The sequence below is a fragment of the Neopsephotus bourkii genome, unplaced genomic scaffold, assembly GCF_033783945.1.
Source record: "Neopsephotus bourkii isolate Nb327-2 ecotype Australia unplaced genomic scaffold, CSIRO-AGI_Nbou_v1 NB_780, whole genome shotgun sequence".
In the NCBI taxonomy this organism is placed as follows: Eukaryota; Metazoa; Chordata; class Aves; order Psittaciformes; family Psittacidae; genus Neopsephotus; species Neopsephotus bourkii.
Genome location: NW_026901276.1, coordinates 2,981,006 through 3,006,372, shown reverse-complemented (window position 1 = coordinate 3,006,372; position 25,367 = coordinate 2,981,006). Strand labels below are relative to the sequence as shown.

The window sequence follows — 25,367 nt, the reverse complement described above, 5'->3', positions numbered from 1 at the left end:
GACTGCCATGTCCACAGGGTCATTTGGAACAGGCAGCACAAGGGCTGAACATCCCTCTGCATCATCCCTGCTCACACCTCGAGAGGATCGTATGACTCACCAAGCCATGCACAAAGCACATCTCCAGCAGCATGCAGGGGCCTCTGGCATTTGGGATGTCGAGTACCCCTGTGTCACCTACAAAAGGGCAGAGGGGGCCCCTTCCTGAACTTTTGTGGTTACCCACCATGAAGGACATGACAGCCACAGGGAAAATCTGCTCAGGCTTCTGGTGGTAGTTAACGTAGTCTTGGCCTCAGCAGCATCCTCATGGAAGGTCTTGGTACTCTACACAACTGGAGTGACATGGACTTAAATGGTGATGGTGATGGGTGAGGCCTGTACATTTTGTAAGGAAAATGTGCAAAAAAAAAAAAACAGTTTGCACTTTGCTAATGCTCCCAGTGTTAGAAAACTCAGTATTTTACTTTTGAAAAGCATTGCAACTCCACCTGTTAGGGCTATTCTTTCAGATCTAGTCATCTTTCAGATTTCTTGCCTCTTCTGACTAAAATGGTTTCATAAAAGGTTACAAGAGTTGTCTGTATTTTTTCAAGAGGTGAGGGTAATTTTTCTGCCTTCCTGATGCTCAAAAATAAGCGAATGTGCTTTAGGTCAGAGCTCAGGCATGGCAAATTTCAGAAGGTTGACAAACAACTTACAAAGGAGGCTGCACTAAGAGCTGCTAGACCAGGCAATAAGTGGTAATAACTTGCAGTCCCTAAAATTATGGGTCCTTCCCTGATTAACTGAACCTCTCAGAGCAAGAAAACAGTCTCTGCCATTGCTTCCCACTATCAGACTTGTTGAGGATTTGATGGGGGAAAGAAGGAGGGGAAAATAGGGCAAGATGAATTAATGCCAGTTATCCCTGCTACACGGACAATCTCTACACTTAGGACATGTCTCAGAGCGAGTGCTAGTCCCTTGCTGCTGCCAGGTTGCCGGTATACACACACAGGTGGCATCCCTGGCCCCATTACTGTTATGCCTTCCGTACCTGCAGTTTATCTGTTAGAGAGAGTAATTCAGCAATCCTGAGCACGACAGAGTCCCCAGAGACGGCCGGGATGTAGCTCTCCCTTTGATGTTCACCCTGATCACTTGAAAGTGGATGTCCAGGCCTTTTGAGTTTGCTTATTTAGAGAGGCCAAACAGCAGGTGTACCTGGCACAGATGCAAATCACAACCCACCCAAGTTACCAGCAAGGGATGCAAGGGAATAATCCTGCTATTTTAATGCATGTTTCTTTTTTTTTTTGCAATGAGTGTGCTATTAATGCTACAGTCACCAGAACTTCTGTTGTTGTTGCTTAGATCAAATAGGAAAGGGATGGAGGTGAGGAGCCGCTGTTGTTCTGGCTGCTGCTGCGTGAGATGAACTGATGAATAACGTGTGTGATTTCTCTTTCCCTTGTAGTTGCACTCTGCTGTGACCAGGATCCAAGTTCAAAGACCTGGTTTCAATTACACGTTTGCCCATATATGTATCCTGAACAATGACAAGACATGCATAGTGGACGACATAGTGCATGTACTGGAGGAATTAAAGGCTGCTCGTTCTTCTAATCGAACTAATTTTGCAATCACTTATCCGATTACTCACTTAAAGGATGGCAGGGAAGTGTATAACGGGCATCAGCTTGGTGGGGTTACTGTGCACAGCAAAGACCGGGTGAAGTCTGCAGAAGCCATTCAGCTCACCTACTACTTGCAGGCAATCAACTCCTTGAATGACATGGTGGCAGAGAAGTGGGAATCCATTTTTTGTGACACTGTTGAACTTTTCCAGAAATCCAACAGGAAAATCAAAATGTATCCTTTCACTTCTTCTTCGCTGAAGGAGGATTTCCAGAAGACAAGCAGGGTGTCAGAACGCTACCTGATCACAAGCTTGGTCCTTGTGGTCACCTTGGCCATTCTCTGCTGCTCCATGCAGGATTGTGTCCGCAGCAAACCCTGGCTTGGCCTGCTGGGATTGCTGACCGTGACCCTTGCCACCCTGACTGCAGCCGGGATCATCAATCTCACTGGTGGGAAATACAATTCCACCTTCCTGGGAATTCCCTTCGTCATGTTAGGTAACTATTTCCTATCTCCTCTCTCTTTTGTGTGTTTTGTGCCTCCCTGACGCATCTCCCAGCAAGCAGAGAAGCATCACTGCATGGCTCCCGGTGCCTTCTCCCTGCCAAATCCACACAGCCTTTTTTCCTAAACTGTTTGTGCTGCGCTGGGGTGTTAAAATCATGCCTGTGGGCTCCGGTGCAGCATAGCACCCTGCTGTAGGATGCAGTGCCTGTGCAGTAGCAAGGAACAGGGATGCACAGATGTGGAGAGAGGGAGCCCAGCTGCTTTTCTGTGAATGTTTGATTCTGGGTTTGGTAGCCGGCATTGGAGGGAAACATTTGTAGAGGTCCCCATGCCACAGTGACAGTGTCAGCTGTTCCAGTAACTCAAAGGGGCGCTATGTTAGGCATTAAGAGAGCTCTGGGTCCTTCAGAGGGCAGAGGAGTGCTGTCATGGCTTGCCAGGCACCTGTCTGTGGGATACGGGCAGTGGTCGGTTCTGGATTGCGTCTCTCCTGATGCCCCTATGTTGGCTGAGTGAAAGTAGGGAGGGTTTCACAGCACTGGCATGGAGAGCATTGCTTCCTTCAGTCAGAACGGACCCGTCCACGTAGTGCTAGAACATCCCCTGGTGGAGGGCTATGAGGGGAGCAGCACTGGCCGCTCCCTGGCTCTGGTGCCAGCAGAGGCATATTCATTTTCACGGTTGTTGTACCGCCTACGCTCACTGCCAGGTGTGGGGTAGTTTCATGTTGTTTTCTTTTCCTCAGGGCTAGGGAAGAGGAGGAGAGAAGGTGGTCAGCTTGCTCCCAATCCAAAACTGGTGCCCTCTTTTGTTGGCACCAGAGCATTTGTGGGGATGCCATGCATTGTATCCAAACAGGCAGGAGGACTTCACAGGAGACGAGAGCTCTGGAGAGTTCACAGCCTCTTTGTTTGTGTTTGGTTCATAACCAGTGTGAAAAGCTTTGTGAACTGTAGGTGTTTAATATGTCCTCATTCATGCCATTATTCATTTGTGGAGAATAATACATGCATTGATTTGATCACAGCTTCCCCAGCTGAAAATCAGTGCTCAGTAATACTTCAGGTTTCAAGTGTAAGAGTGTCTCCACTGACTTAGTCACATCGTGTAGTGATATGACAGGTTTCAGCACAGCTATTTTTATATCCAGTGCCATGTTCCTATACCATGCTCATACTGTAGCTGTGGTATTGTTGCACTTTAATTAAAGACTATGCTTCAGTGCATCACACTCCCAGTTAACATACAGAATATATTCAGTGTCAAAGAGAATTCAGCTGTATTGCACCAGCTCTCATTTTCAGATGACATCCATGAAAATTAAACTCTATCATAATCTGGAGGAAATGCAGCATGAGAAAGAGTCAAAAGAAGGCTATCTTTCTGACCTATGTCTTTGGTTTCTTTTGTGGGTTTTTATGCCTGTGCATTGTTATAAAATTCAATTCCTCAAACTAAGTAGTGTATATTACATATGATATTAGGGAGGTGTATTGCAAGAGCAGTAGAAAAGCAGTCTACAGTCCAGCCGTACAAAATGAAAATACCTGGGGAAAGCAACCCAAAAATATGAAATATTAGCTCTGCTTAGGGGTCAAAGCATCTGCTCGCTGGGACAACCTTTCACTAATAGTGACTATCTTAGGTTTGAAATCCTTAAAGAATTACAGATAACTATGAAAAGTTTCACACTTTTATTTTAGTGCTCCTTTAACTGCCGAGCTGTACAACCAGCTCTGCTTTTCTTTTCCTTTTTTTTTCCCTTGGGTTTTTTTTTTGGTCTTGCCTAATTGAAGTATTCTACTCTTACAAGGAGTAAGTTTCAAATACGGAGCTCAGCTCTCACTGTGAACAAGTCAAGACAGCGCAGTCAAGCTCATATGAATCTTGCCTGCTTCCCCAGCTGCATAAAGTCTCCCAAGGGACAGGAATCTCAATGGGTGGACAGAAGGCACTAAAGACATACATACTGGAATTTTTAATGGGAGCTGTTTTAAACCAGCAGAGAGCTAGGAAAGGAGGGTTTCTGGGTTTTTTTCCTGCAGTGCAACAGAAAGGTTCAGTATGCATTTCAAAATTTATTTCATTCCTCTATGTTGGTTTGCTTATAAAGGATGGTTTAACTCAAGGTAACTGAAGGCTGGAGACACAAACCACCTTCTGTTATAGCCCACTGAACTGCTTCCACTTAATTTCAGTGACCATCAGATTAGATCATAGATAAACTGACCTTTAGAAAGCTAAAGGATTTCTGGCTAACAGTGTAGCCCTATTGCTATTACTCATACTCTTATGGCTAAAAGCAAAAATTAAATAGAAAAAAATATTACACTGGACACATTTCAGGCAAGGCCCCTTTACTGCTATAAATCATTAATGAAGTTTATAGCAGCTGAGGATTTTTAAGTTTTTGTCAGCATCGCGGAGCCAGGGAGATACAATCCAGACATCATCTGCTCTCTTCCGCAGGGCCAGATCATGTCTTTCTTAACAGATACTTCTCACCTCGCGTGTTGTTTCCTCCTGGGCCGCTTCCCCCTGTGTTTCACTGCACTACTGCTACAGCATTTGCATCATGTCTAATGTGAATTCCTGTTTTGCAACTCAGCTGTTCTCTTGATTTATCCACTGCACCTGGAAAACTATTTTATTTTTCTTTGCATCTTTGGGACCACTCTCACTTGCCCAGTTCTATTCCCTGTCATCCCAGGTTTCCTTACACTATGCCTACCAGACTTTCAGCAGTCTTCTTGCTTTTGGCCACTCCACATCTTCCATGGAGTGCGGTGCCTAAATCCAGGTGCAGGATTCAGGCTGAGGCTTTCAGCAGCAAGTAGAGTAGGAGGATGATTTCACACATCTTGCATATGGCACTCCTGTTCATACATCCCCATATGACATTCATTTTTTTCTCAGCAGTATGAAATGGTTAGCATTTGGTTGATGGCACATGGCAATTCACTGATCCTCCATGTCACTTTCTACTCTGTTTACACGATTAGTTATTCCAACCAACATGTAAAAGTTTGCCTCTTCATTAAGTTCATCTTGAGACCATCACTGCCCTTCCAAGATGCATTAGCTGAAGTTGGTCAGCAATGTTTTGCAATTATTGACTTTTCATACTTTCAGGAATTGTTTTCTGAATAGTTTAAGTAGTTTGTCCAGTCACAAGCACATTCTGATAATTTGGGAGTATCTCTGCAAAATACTCTGTTCAAGGTGCTTTGTAATACTCAATTTTAAAAATCTGTTTTCTGTAACATCCCTTCTGTACCAATCATTTCAAAGGGCAAACAAGCAACAATGAAGGGTACCAGCATCTGTAGGTGTTGAATCCTTAGCCTTTGCACCAATAAGACAATTCTAAGTTACTAAACTATCAAGTTGCACTCTTAAGCTCAGGCTGTGTAAGTGTAGTCAGGAACATCTTTTGCCTACCAACCTGTTAAATATGACATACTGGTTTAACACTTCATGCTTTGGTTTTAATCACTTTCATGGTAGTTTATTCTAATTTATTTTACTTTTTAATGAAGGCAGGTTATTGTACCCCAGCTCACAAAAGGTGTCTCATTAAGTCAAATAACTCAGTCACTGATGACTGACTACTGTAACAATTTGTATGTTGTGGCAGGTTTCTTTTTAGCCCTCACTGGTTGCTAACTGAATGGCAAAAATTGAAGTCAGCAGAGGTGTTGCCAGAAATCTCTTTCCCCAGCAGGCACCAAAAAAGCAGAGGTACCCTTTGGTTATCAGTGGTCACTAGCGGAGAGGGGAGGGCAGGCTGGCTGCAGCCACTCTTTTCTCTAGGGGCATCTTGTCAAGTCAAGCTGGGAACTGTTCTTCAGCTCTGGATTTATATAGGTACTTCTAACATGAAAGTGAAGCCTAAAACCTGCAAAACTTGGCAGGCTCTTACCATTCGTCTGGGCATATTTTGAATTAGCATATGCCTCTGGTTTTCTTTTAAACTATCATCTGCATTTATCAGTGTGTAAACAAGTAATTTAAGGACAAGATTATTCACATGTCTAGTTCATGTGGAATCGTTTGCTCAACAAAGACTATTCATTTTTGACCCCAAGAACCGAAAAGTTTAATTCTTCAATTTGGTTGAACTTAAAATAGCTGATTTATAGTGTCAGATGAATTGCAGAATGAAAATTCCAATTTCCTATTGCCTAACATGTTAAAAATTACAGATGTTTGGTCTGGCACAGATGCTAATGTATTCATCGTAAGTTTCCCTTACGCATTAAACGTTGTTTAATAACTGCCAATCCTTTAAAAATACCAGTTTCCTCAGAAAGAACAGTGTTACCAAACAAACCACTGGGCAGCAAGCAACACTGGCTGAACAAGTTCTTGGCATGACTTTTCACTTCCCAGAGGTGGAGCACAACAGCTAACTTAGGGACTCAAACAAAAATTGCAACATTGCCCTTTGCACTGAAGAGAAAACTAGCAGTCTGTTTCCTATTCCTTCAGGAACTCCTACAGCTTATTTGGGGAGAGGCGGCTCTCTTCAGCTGCCAAGTTCGTGAAAAGCATGGGCTCAGTGAAATCGCGGTGGAATGCCAGGCACTGCCAGATACGGGCATACAGGAACGCAGGGCCGGCTCCATGGGCTTATATTTAGCCTCTGATGCTGGCAGGGTAAAACCAGCTAGCAGTTATGAGAGCAGCTTGAGCCTGCAGCATGCTGCAAACGGAAATGATACCCAGCCTGTGTGAAACTCAGCAAAACAGGGATGAATGCAAATACCTGTTCTTACAACCTCACGTCCCTGTCAGTACACCCTTTCTGGGAAGAGAGAAGGGGAAAATGGTCAACAGAGGAAGTCCAGGGAGGGCCTACTGGGAAGGAGCAGGTGGAAGCACTGGGAAGGACCAGGCAGGGTCCTCCTGAAGTTCAGCCACAAGCTGGTGTAAGTCAGGCAGAGAAGAAGACTACACAGAGCTGGATTTGGCAGGAGTGGGCACAGGAGCAGGAGAGGTACAGAACACTTTGGGAGGTACTTGGAGGTACCAGGCCTCCTAGGAGCACCTTGCAGATGCAGGGACGCATCTGCTGCTTCTCAGAAACACAGACTGTTGGGTGCATGCCTTCCACACGCTTTGCTGATGGAGAGATGTGCTGGTGAAGGAGTGAGCTGAGATACCTGCGCAGGGGCTTTATGGATGCAAAAAGTTGGAGCAGCAATGATGGGATTTGAGGTCAGAGGCAGTTGGGAAAGGTCAGGAGGAAAACATGAGGAAACAAAAGAATAGGGGAAGTCAGTGTGCTTGATGATGGGAGTGAAAAGCACAGGAGGGAGAGAGGATTGCTAAAGGTTAGGGACCATGAAGGCAGCAAGTAACTAAACCAAGGAAAGCAGCTAACAACCGGCGTGAAAACCCTGAGAGGACAATTGTGCTTGGGCCAGAAGGTACAGCACGTTTGCTGGAGCTGGGCTTCTTCAGTTCTCTGAAAGAATGTGCTGGTTAGGAATTGCAACATATGCCACATTTGTACACTCTAAAAGCATTCATTATCCTCCCTATCAAGCACCCAAGTATTTGCTATATTCAGTAAAACTGAAGTGTCAACACTGGTTACCTGCAGAGAGTTTCAAAGAGAAACAGCCCTGCCATAGGTCTCCCTGGTGCCCTTCAGTCCACACTCAAAGGTGGCACTCACACACAAATGTTTTAGTTTGTACAGTACTTTTCCACTGATTTTCCTGTTGCCAGTTAGTAAAAATGTGAAGTTTACCAAGTCTCTCTTTTTTTTTTTTCCCTGAGCTAAGCTCTCTCACTCTCCCTGTCCAGCTGTCCCTCTTTGTGCTGGGAAGAAGTTTGTCCTCCCTCAGCTGGCTCCCTCAGCTTCCTGCCTCCCTGCCCTTTTCTCCCATCTCATCCATCTCATTTGCAGTTTCCGGCAGCCTCCTCCAGCAGGTCTCGCCCATCTCCCTGTTCCAGGCCACAGCATCTCCTTCCTGATGCCTGCACAGCTCTCTGCACCTTTTGCTCCTCCCAAGCTTCCTTCATCTTTCTCCTGTTTTTCGCACCCCTGCCAGTGTGTCCCCTCTGATTTATTTTTTTCCAGTTTCTCTCCCCTCCTTCCCACTCCTCAGCCGCAGCTGGGCCCATTGTTCCTGCCATTTTCCCTATATTCTTCAATAACTTCCTTTGTTCACAGACAGGTCCCTACCATACCCTGCAATTGTATCTCAGCTGCTTCAGATTTCCCAGTTTTCCACCGTTCATCCTTTTTTTCACACCGCTGAAGGACTGCAGTTGTGCCCTGGAAGTACACTTGCTTTTTTGTCACTCCATCTGCTCAGCTTTCCCAGTTCAACACTGTACAGTTCAGTTATAGTTCTGAAACATTCTGGGTTTTGTTCTTTTCAATCTTCTTCTAACAAATAAATAAAATTACCTGGGTTTATCTACCATGAGCAGAATCCCAGGCACATCACTTCCTTGATTATTCCTCTTTCCTCTCTTTTAATGCCTCAGTCCCTCAGTCTCTTCCTGAGCTCTCTAAGCAGCCATGCATGTTCTCATACATTATCCAGCATTTCTGTTCCTCTTGGGGAAGAAAAGAAGTAGGCTCCCAGGCCACCCCTCTTCACTCAGTGTGTCAGAGAATCATCTCACCAAAGTCAGTGTTTTGCACACAAAAGTGAGATGATTAACCACTTCCTCCACCTCCTGGTCTCCCTCTCTCTAGTTCTGAAGGATGATGCCCCAAGCCCATTGAGGAACCCAATCACCAAGAAGCCACAAATGCGTGGGAAGGAAATAGGCTTAAAATACAAATAGTGGCAGAGTATTTTAGGCACTTCTACCAGCCCTTGCCCATGCAGCAGAAAACCAGCAAGTAGAGCTTGCAGCTGGCCACGCATGATGACAACAAATGATGTGTCCATGTTTCCCCTCCATCACCACAACCCCCAGTGAAATCCTTGCATGCATACATGCTTCTTGGCTTCAAAACTGTGTCTATGACTCAGTAAATATAATGCTTTTTGGAAGAGAGAAGCAGTATCTGTAAGAAGTCAATCTAGAGAACAGTTTAATACTGAAACCAAGTGCTATACAATCATTATTTCTCTTCACTGGTGGTGCTCCAGTATACACTTGTTGTACATAAAGTGTGTTAGAGGTGATGCAGTATGTTTAATGAGCATTCATTTATGCAAAGAGTAGCATAAAGATGTTATACTTTTACTGTCTGTATTCTTTTAACTGCAGAGAAGTCAGTTCATGCGATGGTTTAGTGGAGGGCCTTATCAGAGTTGTCCCAAACAGTCAAGGGTACTGCAAGTTTGGCTCTGACATCCTCATTTTCTTCAACTGGAGAAGTCCCTCAAGAGAAACTACCATATATATGAAAATAAACTGAAGGCTCAGTGGTAAAGAAAATCAACCCTTTGCTCTCTATATATGTAGGAATATTATATATATGTTTATGGTATACTTTACATACTGGACTCGTGTGGTCAATGAAGACCTGGGGAAGGTCAGCAAGAACCAATGTGACCTTTCATTTTAAGTCTTTCTGTGAGAGAGATGGTCCACATTTTGGGCTTCTAATAAATTATATCCTTCAAACAGGCAATACCCAAAAGGCATATGTGGCCAGGAAGGAGCCTGCCATTTTCAGGTCATGAGACCTTTGCATTCTGTCACATGATGCTGGCAGAGATGGATAAAGTTAACTTGGATTAAGTTAATCTTGGTGCTTGATGGAAAACCCAGGTAGAGTTCCAAACTTGTAATTTTTTTCTTTTTTTTTAATCAATAAAAAGAATAGGTTGTATGTACTTTAACTGAAGTTTTTTGAATGTTGTGTTTCACTTATAACTGATCTATATATCATGAGCAACAGTAATGACAAACATCGCTTAAGCGGGAGAATTTAAGCGTATGTCTGTGATGTTTTAGTTGCAGCTTTCTCACCAGAAATGAGGAACTTGAAGTGTGGTAAAACAATCCATATTCCACTGGCCCATATTCCACTAGGACAACACTCCTAGAAGCCAGTGTTATTTTGCCTTGTGGGCTTAGAAATTTAAAACATTTTAAAACGTGATTTTGCTCAGATATACTCACTGTGTTATACTCTTGTCTTCAGGAGCTGTCATGTACTGTATGTCACTTGGCTGTTCTATAACATGGCATAAACGGTAACCTTTCACAGGTCACCTCAGGTAGCTTTCATTTACCTTCAAGTAATTTTTTTACACAGCAGGCATATAATCTGCCAAAAAAAAAAATTGCGGAGAAAATCAGTTTGCAGTTTTCATAGAATCAAAGAATGGTGGGTTAGAAAGGACCTTAAGGTCATCGAGTTCCAGCCACCTGCCATGGGCAGGGGCACCTCATACTAGGCCAGGTTGCTAAAAGCTCATCCAGCCTGGCCTTGAACTCTGCCAGGGATGGGGCAGTCACAACTTCTCTGGACAGCCTGTTCCACTGCCTCACCGCCATCACAATAAATAACTTTTTCCTTACATCTAAGCTAAACTTCCCCTGTTCAAGTTTGAACCCATTACCGCTTGTCCTATCGCTACAGTCCCTGATGAAGAGTCGCTGTCCAGCATCCTTGTAGGCTGCCTTCAGATACTGGAAAGCTGTTACGAGGTCTTCACATAGCATTCCCTTCTCCTATTTTGTTTTCTGATACAAATCTAAGCAGCATGGTGACTTCATAGCAGCCTTCCAGTATCTGAAGGGGGCCTATAGGGATGCTGGGGAGGGACTCTTCATTAGGGACTGTAGTGATAGAAGAAGGGGTAGTGGGTTAAAACTTAAACAGGGGAAGTTTAGATTGGATGTAAGGAAGAAGTTCTTTACTGTGAGGGTGGTGAGGCACTGGAATGGGTTGCCCAAGGAAGTTGTGAATGCTCCATTTTCGGTGGTGTTCAAGGCCAGGTTGGACGAAGCCTTGGGTGGCATGGTTTTTTGTGTGGTGTCCCTGCCAATGGCAGAGAGGTTGGAACTATATAATCATAAGGTCCTTTCCAACCCTAACTATTCTATGATTCTATGATTCCATCTCATAATGCAAGACGACCCCAGGGGTGCTCAACATAATAACTCTATATCTAACTGCCTTTTTGGCTAGTGAGGCTTGAAGTACATGCATCGGTGGGGAATTCATCTTGCTAGCCACATCTGTCATTCCTTTATTATCCTGGCATCAGACTCTTCCCATCCTGGCAGATTCCCTGATGCAGAGGGTGGTCGTGGCTCCCCTGGGGTACACCCTGGGGTCTGTATGCTGCCAGCAGTGGTGGCAGGCAGCCACAGCCCTGTGCCCTCCTCCTCTTGTCATCCTCCATGCAGAAAAACTAAGCTTTGGTCCCTGTCCCTTCAGATAACAGCTTAGGCAGGGCACTGTGCTTCCTGGGGGATTTTCAGATGTTTCCAATTTTAAGACAAGGAAGAGGCTTTTCTGGGAGGAGCAGGGCACTCTGGGGCAGGGAGACCCTTTGGAGGCCAGCAGGAGTTAAATGCTCCCCTGCTGGTTGCCCCAGAACCGTAGACCTGCACAAGGCCCAGGTACTCAGTAGGTGAGTGTGCCATGCTGACATAAATATTGCAGCAGCTAAAACCAGATTTCACTAATGCTCAGCAACTTCTGTTGCACTGCATAAAATAGGACATTTAACTTTTGCCAGGTCTTTCATGAAAACAGAGGAGAGCAAGTCAAACGTTTAAACAGAGTTGACAGCCGGCTATTTAAATGCCAAAACAAGCCTTTGCCGATTCTTAAGTGGAATTAAATATTCACTTTATATATAGAAAAGTAGATTTTGAACTGTAACTTGCTTTGCTTATGTCTTTTTCAAAATAAAAAAGCCACTCAAGTTTTCTCTCAGATGTATTTCTGTTTTTAAAATGTGCTTATCTGACATTCTTGCTACCAGTGTAACAACAAAGTCTCAGATATTACATTGGTTCAATACTGAAAAAAGAGTGATTAAAAAAAAAAACCCACCACCCCCCTCAAAAAAAAACAAAAAACAAAAAAAAAACCCCAGAAAAACAGCTTTTTCCAGAAGCCTAAATCAGTAATTTTTACTCTAGTGAAATCAATAGGACTGTTAAAGTTTAACCACATGCACAGTGAATTACACATATAATCTTTATAAGTCTATTAATTAGAATTGAATTTGATATAGTTTGAAAAAATTATTTGAAAATGTACTATTAAGTGAGTATATTCTTTTATTAACAGCTTTAAAATACACATACTCCAAAAATAAAAAGTGGCAAACCACGTCACTGCCATTGCTGATTAGGGATTGTGATGAAAACTAGAACTGTTAATACCGAGGCATTAATTCTACTTATTTAAACTACTTCTCCTTCTCTGTGTTTCTTTTCCCCTTACATAGGTAAAAAATGATAGAAATGTCTGTGTTTTGTGTATGTGTATGTATTTCTTCAGTTAAGGATTTATATACAGAACGATTTTGATTTCAGTAGTAATATGTAGATCGTGCTCTTAAAATTACCTTGTGATGTATATGACTTTCTGAAACATCATCTCACTATTGCTTGTTTGCCATGATAAAAGATAGTACTGGGGAGTTTGTAATTGTGATGCATCAGTTACCCCGAGCATCACTGACTGTGTCCCAACGACTTAGGGGAAGACTGAGAGCATGAGGATGATTTTGTCACAGCATTCTTTGTGCAAATATGTACTTTTTAGAATGACTCAGAAAGGGCTACACCTGGCCAAACCAGACTGTTGCAGAGGAGAACAGAGAGCCAATCCTATGTGGCATTTCCAAAATTTAAGTTTAGAAACTTAGAAAATGTAGGACATTATGGCAGACATTCATTGCCAGAAAACTGGAATCAAGATCACCCTGGTGCAGCAGATCCATATGAGCTCCATGAGAACCTTAAGAGTAACCTAACCACCTTTTAAGCCATGCTTGGCAGCACTACATAAGATATAAATGAGGCATCAACCTTGTGCCAGGCTTTCAGACGCACGCTGTTTTCCTGCCTGTGCATTAAGCAGTTTGAGCGCAGGCTTAACGGCCTAGAGAGCCTTTCTGCAGGATCTACTACTAAAAATAACATTGTGGTCTCACAGCGTGAAGCACTGAGCACCAGTTGAAGATTCCTTCTCTGCATGCACCAACCAATGCAGTGTGTTGTATGGGGATGCTTTATCTTCAGCAGCGCGCTTCTGTGGGCACAGCCGCCCACAGCTGTGAAACACAGCAGATACTGGGAGCATATTATCAAACATTTTGGTTTCTCTTATTTTGTTGCCAAGTAGATACAGCACAAAACAAAACTCTCTCTCTCCAAACACTGAGGCAGATTTTTATCTGGTATGAATGCACCAAGGAGCTCATGGTTTTGATCCTCATAGTTAGCTGAGGAATGCATAGGCATGCCTGCGGCTTTCTGACAGCAATGGATGGTGCTGTTGTAAGCATGGTTGGAGAGATCAGCCTGACAAGTGAGGGTGAATGGCTAATATTCAGATGTAAGCCCATCTCAGAGACTGATCTGCTGGTATCATGCCTAGATGCCTAACAGACTGACATACCTAATTTCAGTATGTTTCTCTTTCAGAAAGATCCCAAGTCGGATGTTAACATCTGCAGGCATAGTACACCTTAGTGATATATGTGTAAAAGTTAGTAGGCTTTAAAACAGTAATTTCAAATACTGAACCCATCCAACGGCATTGTCATATTTTTGAGGCATGTTGTCATACCTGTAATTCAGTTAGAATACAGGTATGTAGGGCCTGTGTGACAGGAGATAAATAAAGTGTTGCAATATGTGCAGCCTACACTTACACCGGTACATCCCGTCCTGTGTCATTCTTGGTGGGTTGTTAATGCAGGTACCATGCCTGCACATAGAGTTCAGGCTTATGGGGCCTTTGAACCTGTGCTTGGAAGTATGAAATGAAGTCAGGCTGCACTTGGGTGTCAGGGACTTTGCAGATGAGGATGCTTTTGAGACTGCTCAACTGCCTACAGCCCTCAGTCCCCTTGCCATAATTCTTCTGATACAAACACTGCTTCCTGGAAACACAGTTCATCAGATGAGTACCTTATAGGATGTTAGGATCACATAGGAGTTTAGTCTACACTCTGAACTGAGCTCCCAGAAGTATTCAGGCAAGAGTAGGGAAAAGCAAGTAGGATTTGCAGTGCATTTTCTTTGCTCAGCAGAAATGTTTGGGATGCGCAAGTCTGCACACAGTGTCTGATGTCCTTGAGGTCTGACGTTCACGCAGCAAAACTGTGGTGTTGCAGCACTGTTTATGTTCCACAAAAGTAGACATTGGTTAGAGTAACCCACAGTTTGTTGCAACACCATGTTAACAATGATTTACCTGTTTGGCTCAACCCATGCCGCTAAATTGCTATAAACTCAGTGAAAACTGCTGTATAGGTTATGCTTAGTGGTGATTCTGTCTGCATGCTACAGTTAGCTGTAGTATTTTAATATTTTAGTGAGAACAGGGTATGAAGCCAGGGGTTTCCTTTAGCTGAACGCAAATTCTCTTGCTGTGCCTGCATATTCAGTAGCACTTTGAACTTGCTGTATGTTCCAAGTTAAAATCGTGCCTGCTGGGAGAGGCCGCATGAGGCAGGTTGAGTATTTAGCCCACAGCTGGTTGATTGCAACTCCTGTGACAAAGGGAGTCTGGATTAGCAGTTTCGCTTGGCTTTTCAGAAGATGGGAGCTGCTGAGCTCACTGATCTAACTGGAAAAAGTAAGTCAGCAGGGGGAAATTATCTCAGCCTCTTTGTTGACATTACTGTGGAAAGTAATCCCTGAGTTGACCACTGTAACATTGTTATTTTTAATACTGTCAGCTAGGAAAATTCATTGCACCTTCATTATATCATATGTTATTACAGGTATCGTTTTGGAAAGGGCAAATCCTGCAGTATGATTCTGATCTCATATGTACTAATTGTGTGCAAGCACAGTTCTTGAGACCTTGCCTGCATTGGCAGAAAGCTGGGATATGAATTTATAGTATCCTATTTCATGTTAATTCATCAGGTATTTGTCTCTGTGGATGATATTTCACTCCACTTTGCATGTGAATCAAGCTGTCCTTCACAGATTTGCACAAACAAAGCTGGTGCAGCATGGTTGGTCCTCTGTAAATTCCCACACTTCTTTACAGCACACTAAATTCCTCTTGCAGACAAGTGCTCCTGTTCAGTGGGATGATTTCAGGCTTAAATCAACCTAAGTGAGACAGCATTCATCCAGGTGAACTGGTAGTGTTACAAGGATGCAGCCATTACAATACAAGCAAAAATCTTAGATCCAAATCCAGACTTAACCTTGGTAACTCTGTCAGAGCATGCTTCCACTTTGATTTTTTGCCTACCAAGTTACAAGGCTCCCATACAACCTGCCATGACTCATTCCCAATTTCAGCAAGTCTTTTGTGCTAGCACTGTCAGGAAAAGATTTCAGGTTAAAAAATAAGCCTAAAAAAAAAAAAGGTTGCTGATGTTTCAAATCCCAGCCATTCCAATCCCAACCATTCCTTTAGTACAATTTGGATTAGAAACAGGTGAATTAATAGTAACGAGGGAGCAGCAAACTTCTGTAGGGAACAGGAACCAGTGCCTGAGAAGGGGGAAACACCCCATACCCCAGCTTTGCTGCTACAGAAGTCTGTCCCCTTAGGAAGACAGTTTGGTGCTTTATTAGCCTTAAATCTGGCAGGTAATAGGCAACATACGTGCTGGTGCAGCATTCAGCTCACTGAAGTGGAGATCAATCATTATTAGTGTTTTGTGTGCCACTGCATTAAAATAGGATGAATAAAATTAATTACCCCTAAAATGCGACCTTCCCCAGAGAAGGCTGTAACTTCACAGCCTGTAAGTGGTACTTTATTCAGAGAGATTTTACTCAAGCATCAAACACACAGAGAGACATGCAACCTTCGAAACAATAAGAACAAAAAAATGAGACCAACAGTGTAGCATTATTCTCTGCTTTCATAGATGGGTAAAATTGAAAGAAGAGTAACCCAAACCTTTTTCTCAGTCATTCCTCTTACATTTTCTTACAGAAGAAGTCTATTTAATACCCCAGCCTCATCACAATAAGACCAAAACCTCACATGAGTTTAGTGTAAAATTGAACATATCCCTTAATCTCTAAACAATAAAAGCGGGAAGCAGTCTTTGTTTCAGGGAAGTAATTAAACCAAATTAATAGAGATCTGGTCTGTGACTCCAGTGACAGGGAGGTCACTTCACTGCCCTCTCACAGGCTTTGGGGCTGCTTTAAATCCCTTCGCCCCTCTCTGCTTCAGTCTCGCAATTTTCCAGGCAGGAGCAGAGCCAACTTTAAGCCTAGGCTGCCGATGCCCCTTCGTAAAGGCCTCTTGCTTGAATAACCACTCAGCAGGAGAAAGGATGCATTTATTTTCTGAGATTTTAAAATAGTACTAAAAAGAACAGTTTAAGTGGTGCACATAAATAGTGTTTAAAATTAGGTAAATAATTTGATAATTTCAAGGAAGATAAAATAATTGCCTTAGTTTTCACAACTTCCTGCAAGTGCATTTTCTCTCATGCATGCTTTGCATTGATTTTGCAGAGCGTGTGTAATTGTAAGACTTGAATCTGAAGGAGGCAAATGAAACTCTTGATAGCATTTTCAGACTACTCATAAAAGCACTGTATTTAAGCTAGGCATAATTTATTGGTTTTATTGCTGGTATTGTTATTAGCTTCTAAAGTTAAAGATAGCCCACATCAGCCTGTTAAAAAAAAAAAGAAATTAAGCTCCCCAGAAATAACAGTGACTATCTGGTTCGTTTTCTTTGGCTACAAAAGCCAGAATTTCTGTTCTCGGTCATCCAAGGCATGTGGTAGGAGTATGTCCTACAATGCAAAGCCATGGGAAAAAAATAATAAGGAAGAAAGGTCCCCATTTTATCCAATACCTTTCTCCTATTTCCATAACATTTTCCTTTGCCCTTTTAGAACCCTTTTTCCTTAAAAAAAAATAACTCTATCTTTCCACGTACTCCTTCTTAGCTCATGGTTGTACAGCCTGACTGTAGGGCACGACCAGTGAATCATAATAGCAAATGTCAACAGGAAAAGATCTCCAATAGCCCATTAGCTGTGTGAGTTCATATTTATTATTTACTGAGTGACTGTGAATAATGAATAAATTGCGCTAAATCATTACAGATTTGTGGCTTAATCTCTATTAAAAAGGGAAAATTGGTCAAAGCAATTACAGAATTTATTTGCAAGGAAAAATATGCCTTCTTCTCATTTGTATATAGAGTAGACAAAGCACCAGCAAGAGGAATAGAGGTAATCACTGCCTATCATTTAGGGATGCAAAAAACGGAAACTCTGAAATGACAGAAAACTGAAATAAATTCTCAGAAAATGTTTCCATGGGGTTATCTGCCATAATCTATGTGGATTACACTTGTATGAGCATCAGTGAGTTAGATGACGTTGGAGGTTGTCACCCCATGTTGTGCTTGTAGTTGGTATTTGAAGGAGTAAATTAGGTTGGGTAAATCCCATTCTAGTTTAAAAAGGCTAGTCTTTGGACTGCCATGCCTAATTTTTGCACAAGATTCGGCTTAAAATTTTCCTTAGAGGATGTTGTATCAGATCAGTAGTGCCACTGATGCAAAAAGGGTGCAATTTTGGCAATTTAGGCTTGTGTTCCTAAAGGTAAGTGAGAACATTGTAGCTATTATACAAGTGGACAGAGGAATCACAGACTCTACAGTTGAAGAAAAATCCCAATTCCTACCATGCAGATTGTGTAGCAAACAACAAAAGGAACCTGTCCTAAAATAGAAGAGTATCTAAATGTTTTTCAGTTGGCTTTGTGGAGCACATGTGGTGACGCCTCTTCATGCCTTTACTTGAGCAGTTCTCTAAATCAGATTCCATTTTAGGGTAGTCTCAAAGGTTGTGTAAGAGCAAATTGTGGTTTTATGCTTCCTACTTAAAGAAAATCTGTGGTATCAGGAGTCATGTTATCAGACATTACCCAAAATCTTATACCTGTTAAAAAGTCATGCTCAGCATCGTATTTAATTAGCTCTAAATTCTTTTTATCATAGCAAAGTCAAAAGCTTTCCAAGTTAATGTGGCTATTTGAGCATTTTTATGCAAGAGCCTATTAACACTGTAATGTTTTTTTACAAAAACATGCCATAGCTAAAGCTCACGATGGAATTTGTAATATTCAATGACTTCATTTTATTCTGTTTTGCTCACTCTAAGCTAATGCGTATGATGCTATATGAAATTCTCAGACAAGCCTGTCTGCAGGACTTATGGGAGCCATAAATGGATTAAACCTCTCACTCCCTGCTTTGGCAAGTGATCAGTTACATTTAAATAAAGGTCAGTCTGTCTTTACAAAGAGCACACTGAAAGCAAGCTTAATAGCTTTCCCTACCGGGCCTAGAACACAACTATTTGAAGCATAATTAGCAACAGGGTGCCAGTCACTGATCGTGCTTTTTCACTTGATTTTACATCTGGGGACTTCCAGTATTCCCCATTAGCTTTAAGAGGGGGCACGGTGCTAGTTATCAAATTGACAGTCTTGACCTGGCCTCTGAAAGCAACTGTAAAACATTGCTTCAGAAAATTAAGATGAATGCCGAATGCCATACCAAAACCGGGACTGTAATATTGCTACAAATTGGACATTCATGGTCCATGCCATGATTCCAAATGACAATGCAGGTAAGATATCTAATCTACATGAGAGCACAGACTTTGTTATTCTAAATACCAGATGACTGTGATAAGGAGACACACCAGCTGTCCTATTATCTCATCTTACGAGCTCTGTGTTTTGAATTCTTTATAAAATACCCCATACCTATTTTTTTCAGCATTAACAGACTGATCAACTCTGCCATCTGTTAAAATATAGATAGGATATTCCTTGCAGGAAGGGTGGAGTGACTCAGCTACAGAATCCACTACAGTAAAAGGTACTGACCACAGAAGGGTTATTTTCACAAGTCAATTAAATATTTAACCTACATGATATATTTAAGAATAAACATGATCATAGAATCACAGAATGGCTTGTGTTGGAAGGGACCTAAAAGATCATCTAGTTTCAGCCCCCCTAACATATTCTCTGTTTTTCTGGTTCTTCACAATACCTCATTAGTTTGGGCGTTTCTTGATTGATATTGTGGCAAAAGTGATAATCATCTACAGGCAGAGAGAACAGAGCCAACAGAGCAATTTTGGTACTCTGCAGACAGTCTGAAATTCTAAGACATCTGTAACTTACCTTGACCTGCCTGATGAGCATCAGCTTCAAAAGTCCAGTGGTTGCACTTTAGGGTCATCTGCAACTAATTTAGCATTTATCATTTTATCTAATGTTATCAGGGAATGGGTAAGAGCAAAACACTGTGGACTGGCTTTTGGGAATTTCTGGAGATAATGCAAGAGCAGACCAGAGAGGTAGCAAGGGGACAGCAAAACCAGCAAAAGAATAAGGAGGAGTAACTAAAAGACAGTAAAAAAGGTGGGATTAGATGGAAAGGAACTATTAAGAAAAAATGAACATGATGTGAATTAGTATGGGAAAATATTAGTGCCTTACATTTTATGTGTAATGCAAAGACTGTACTTTTTTGTTCTTCTCTGTGTAAAATATCAAACTAGTTTTATCGCAGCCATTTTCACCTTATAACTGATCGATGGCTGCCTACCCAGCTCAGGTCCGCTATGAGAGAGCAGAGGTCTGTGTCCTCCAAATGCACCCTGGTTATCAGCCACAAAATAGAAACTGTAAAAGGAAGATGACCAACCAGGGATTAAGATAAACCCATGTACTTTTCCTGATTTACCTGCACTTCAGGGTTAAACACAGGATTCTAGGTCTGCAAGTCCATCTCTTTTCATGACTGCTATATCTGTTTTAAGAGTTAATTACAAAGTGTAGGAACTGCCAAGAAAAATAGAGCTGTATTTGGTTTTACAAACCCTTAAATATAGTAAAGTAAGAAGACTAATGCCTTAAGCACTTCCATATCAGTTCTACCATTCTGCATCTTTAAAATAAATCTTGTGCTTTTTTAGTGTGTTCTGTTTCTAGGATTTCTTTTTCCTGATGGAAAATTTGTTTAGGAGGTGGAAAAATCAGTGACTGATTTAACTGACAATTTTCAGCTTACATGGAAATTTTATTTTTTACAGGTTTTCCACAAAACAGCCAACTAATGCTCTGCTTCCAGCATAAGGCACTTCAAGGTTGTATTTCTTTGTTTTCACCACAGGTCATATCCCATCACCAGGAAAAACTAATTTCAAAGCATCTTCCATCACAGGCACACTGAAATAATGAAGTGAAACAGCCAATCAGAAAAAAAATTCCTTTTACTTTAATCCATCAACCCAGCGCCAGCGATGCAGAACTCTCCTCAAGCTCTGGCATTAAGGTTTGCTAGTCAGGTGGCAAATGCACTCCTGTGGCTTAGACCTCCATAATAATTTCTCTCTTCTTCAGGACATTTGCTTTAAGCACTGGTAACAGCCAGCTGTGTCTCCTTTGAGTGTTTTAGCATGTCTGCGTTATGTTTTTCCACGTTGATTTGAGTACTTTAAACACCCACTTTGTTCTCTATTGTAGGTCATGGTTTATATGGGACTTTTGAAATGTTGTCCTCCTGGAGGAAAACTAGAGAAGACCAACACGTTAAAGAGAGAACTGCAGCTGTATTTGCAGACTCCATGCTCTCGTTTTCTCTCACCACTGCCATGTACCTGGTCACTTTTGGAATAGGTGCCAGTCCCTTCACTAACATTGAAGCAGCCAGGATTTTCTGCTGCAATTCCTGTATTGCAATTTTCTTCAACTACCTCTATGTACTCTCCTTTTATGGTTCCAGCCTGGTGTTTACTGGCTACATAGAAAACAACTACCAGCATAGTATCTTCTGCAGAAAGGTACCAAAGCCAGAGGTATTGCAAGAGAAGCCTGCATGGTATAGGTTTCTTCTGACAGCCAAATTCAGCGAGGACACAGATGATTCAGAGGAAACAAACACTTACGAGAGTCATCTTTTGGTGTGGTTCCTGAAACGCTATTATTGTGACTGGATAACAAACACTTATGTCAAGCCTTTTGTAGTTCTCTTTTACCTTGTTTATATTTCCTTTGCCTTAATGGGCTACCTGCAGGTCAGTGAAGGGTCAGACCTGAGCAACATCGTAGCGACTGCGACACGGACTATTGAGTATACAACTGCCCAGCAGAAATATTTCAGTAACTACAGCCCAGTGATTGGGTTCTATATCTATGAGTCGATTGAGTACTGGAATACCAGTGTCCAGGAGGATGTACTGGAGTATACCAAGGGCTTTGTGAGGATATCTTGGTTTGAAAGCTACTTAAATTACCTTAGGAAACTCAACATATCCACTGGGTTGCCCAAGAAGAACTTCACTGATATGTTGAGGAACAACTTCCTGAAGACCCCTCAGTTTGCCCATTTTTCAGAGGATATCATCTTTTCCAAGAAATACAACAATGAAGTTGATGTCGTGGCCTCCAGGATGTTCTTGGTGGCCAAGACAATGGAAACTAAGAGGGAAGAACTTTATGACCTCTTGGAGACCCTGAGGAAGCTCTCTCTTACCTCCAAGGTGAAGTTCATTGTTTTCAATCCATCATTTGTGTACATGGATCGTTATGCTTCTTCAGTGGGAGCACCCTTACAAAACTCCTGCATTAGTGCTTTATTTCTGCTCTTCTTCTCTGCATTCCTCGTGGCAGACTCTCTAATCAATGTCTGGCTCACTCTAACTGTTGCCTCGGTTGAATTTGGAGTTATAGGTTTTATGACCTTGTGGAAAGTGGAACTAGATTGTATTTCTGTGTTGTGCTTAATTTACGGAATTAATTACACAATTGACAACTGTGCTCCACTGTTATCAACCTTTGTCCTGGGCAAAGAGTTCACAAGAACTAAATGGGTGAAAAACGCCCTTGAAGTGCATGGGGTAGCTATTTTGCAGAGCTACCTCTGCTATATTGTTGGTCTGATTCCTCTTGCAGCTGTGCCTTCAAATCTGACCCGTACACTGTTCAGGTGCTTGTTTTTGATAGCATTAGTCACCTTCTTTCACTGCTTTGCCATTTTACCTGTGATACTGACTTTCTTGCCACCATCCAAAAAGAAGAGGAAAGAGAAGAAGAATCCTGAAAACCGTGAGGAAATAGAGTGTGTTGAAATGGTGGATATGGATAGCACCCGAGTGGTTGACCAAATTACAACAGTCTAACTTGTTTGTTTGTTGCTTTTTTTACACTAGGTCTTACTGAGGAAAAAGAGGGGGAAAAAAAAAAAAAAGAAGAAAGAAACCAGTAGTGACTAAATATCTGAGGAGAGGAAGGGGTTTGGATGTTTTCCTTCCCCCCACCCCCACCCCAAGCTAAATCCAGGAATATTCAAAATGATGGGAGAAATTAAAGTATATATTTTTTTTTAAGAGCTGGGAGGATTGTACCTTGCTCAGCTCCTGTAACAGGTATTACAAAAGAATTTGCACACACCTGCAAAGGGGGGGTTGAATTTCAGACACATGAAGTAAGATCTAATGAGAGAAGTTGGGTTCTTAAGCAGCTGTCTGTGTGGTCTGTACTGCAGATGCTGCAATTATTGTGGCTAAACCCAATCAGACTGAAAGGTCAACTGTCAAGGCTGAAGTAGCACTAAATGTTCGCTGGATGTAAAGGCTTTACAGACTTTCTGCACAGCAATAACTCAAGTCAGTGAGTCAGCTCTTATAGGTCTTAGCCATCACATTTAATTTTTCTTTTCTCCCCTAATTTAAACATTTATGCAAGACTGTGTAAAAGATAGCAAACCATACTGGGAAAGAAGGCACAGCAACCAAATGCTTTCCAAACACTTTCATGTTAAAAAACACATTTTTCTCCTAAAAATAACATTATTTGAAAATGTAAATCATCCCTTGTAACATTTTTAATCATGGTTTTATAGTGGTTTCTTTTTCTTATAAAAAAAAAAGAACAAAAAAAAAGAAAAAAGTCCCAGTGACTCTCTCACTCTAGAAAAATATATAATTTTATTTTATACATGTCTCGCTACTAGTTAAACATGTAATCTGCTTTACCAACTGTAATTTTGTTAGCACTCTACTAACACATGTGAGTATATCTAGCAGCAGACAGAAGATGGTGTACTGAATATTTCAGCACCGAAATCCATGACAAAAACCTCAAATACTAAAATGTCATCAAGAAAGTGAATGTTAGGGCTCTTCTAGTGAGAGCCTATTTCAGGCCATTCACTGGTTATGCACACTAAGAGGATTAGTGGGTAGTTTTGCATAATGTATAACTTAATCCCTCTATCTTCCTAGTACCTGTAAAGCAATAGACCTTGCAGCTATGGGCTCTTCCAGAAGACAGTCGACCATCAGAGTTGTATGGAAAACACCCAAGGTTGGGACTGCAGTTTAGCAACTGTTTGGCACAAGTTTAACAACGTCTCCAAAGAGCCCATATCTAAGGGGCCTATTGAAAACATCATGTCTGAGAGAAGGAAAAAAAGACAAACCAAAACTTATAAATATTGCATTACTGAATCTTTTTGGAGCCGTGAGTTCTAAACCAATAATTCTGTCAGCATCTGTGATGTGGAGTAATACAGATAAAGCAGCATCTTGTTCCTCCTCTACCCCCTCCACCCTTAAGAGCAACAGGCTCATTACAGTAAGGTTTTATCATGAGATTGAACCCCAGTGGGGTTATAGAAGCCAATTCTGTAGGTTTTGCTGAGAGTACTCCCAACTATACATTGCTTGTCAAAACCCATTTGCAGAAAGCTGGCTGGTGGTCTCATGAACATACGATGTATGGACCATTGCTTTTTGATTCAAGATGAATGTATTGTAACCTGACTCCTTTTTACAGCTCACCCAGAAAGTAAGAGCACTGGAAAAGTTTTCAGCAGCTGGCACAGTGTTTGCCTCAATGACAGCATCTGGAGCATAAAGGGATATTGCAGGAGCCATGGGGCTCGGACCTCTAGGAGTGCTGTGGCTCAGGAGGCTGCCTGTTCCCCATGCAGTGATTAGCACATACCACAGGGTCACAAGCCCAGGGTATGCTTCATTGTATGAAACTTCTCTTTAGCATCCAATCCCAGTGATCCCCCAAAACACATTGTGCAAAAGCCACAAATGCCACCTAGTGAATATTCATTTTCAAGCAAAGAGGTACTTCTGAAGCTTCCTCCCTAGCAGAAAATAAGATAACCAGATATTTTGTCCGGAAGCAACATGTTACGCACTTTTTAGCAAAACAAGTCAGCGGTGAAGCTGGCAATGTTTATTTTCCCCTGGATAATACCCTTCTCTGACCAGAAGGAAAGGAAGCTGTGTCCAGGAACGCACAGGCTCTTTGCTTGAACAAACAACATTTGCTGCTGGGAAGCTGTAATAACTTCAGCCTTGGCAGAAATCAGGCGGACACCTTGAAGACAGCCAAATGAACGTGAGGCTACAGGAAAGATCTGTTTCCCCTGTTTTCTTTAGACTCAGGCCTGGGGCTATGTTTTCCAGCCAAAAATCTTTCCTTAAATAATACTTCACCGTAGATTTTATGTTATAGTTATTATGTCATTTGAATAACAGTCACCTATCTCCTGGCTGTCAACAGGCAGCTGCAGTGCTTTTTAAACTTCTGAGGGCATTAGCAAATTAGTTGAGAGTTACAAAAAATCACAAAATGCTTTTGGCAGCAGCAATCTACTGGCTTGTGGGACAGGTGGAAATAGGAGATGTGTGAAAGAGGTTGTTTGTACACTGCAGAGAGGAATACATGGCTAATGCTGATTTTACACCTCTGCTATCCCTGATGCTAATCACTTGCAAACACCAGATGCAAAGATGGCTACCATAAACCTCTTTACGTCTAATTGAAATGCATAGATAGGAGCATCTTTAAAGAGATGTCCAAAGACAAGCTTGTAGTTTCACAGATCTCATTAAATCTCAGCATGTGAGGCCTTCAGAGATCTTCAGAGAAAGGTGATAAAACCAGTGATAAAATTACTCCTCTATCTCCAAACCTGTCACAAAAAGGATGTGGAGGCACTCCTATGGCAAATTGCCACAGGGCATGCCTGGGAGTCTGAAGAAGACAGGGTGAGCAGACATGCAGCCCAT

The 25,367-nt window shown here is 42.0% G+C and overlaps 1 protein-coding gene across 1 annotated transcript in view; it reads left to right on the top strand.

Moving 5' to 3' along the window:
* Window positions 1–22,501, top strand: part of PTCHD1 (patched domain containing 1) — a 34,935-nt gene extending 12,434 nt beyond the window's left edge. The window contains exons 2-3 of the mRNA XM_061355138.1: window positions 1,460–2,120; window positions 20,800–22,501. Of these exons, the coding sequence (XP_061211122.1) occupies window positions 1,460–2,120; window positions 20,800–22,454 (2,316 nt within the window). The 3' untranslated portion in view covers window positions 22,455–22,501. The remainder of the gene's footprint in view (window positions 1–1,459; window positions 2,121–20,799) is intronic.
* The last annotated feature ends 2,866 nt before the right edge of the window (window positions 22,502–25,367 follow it).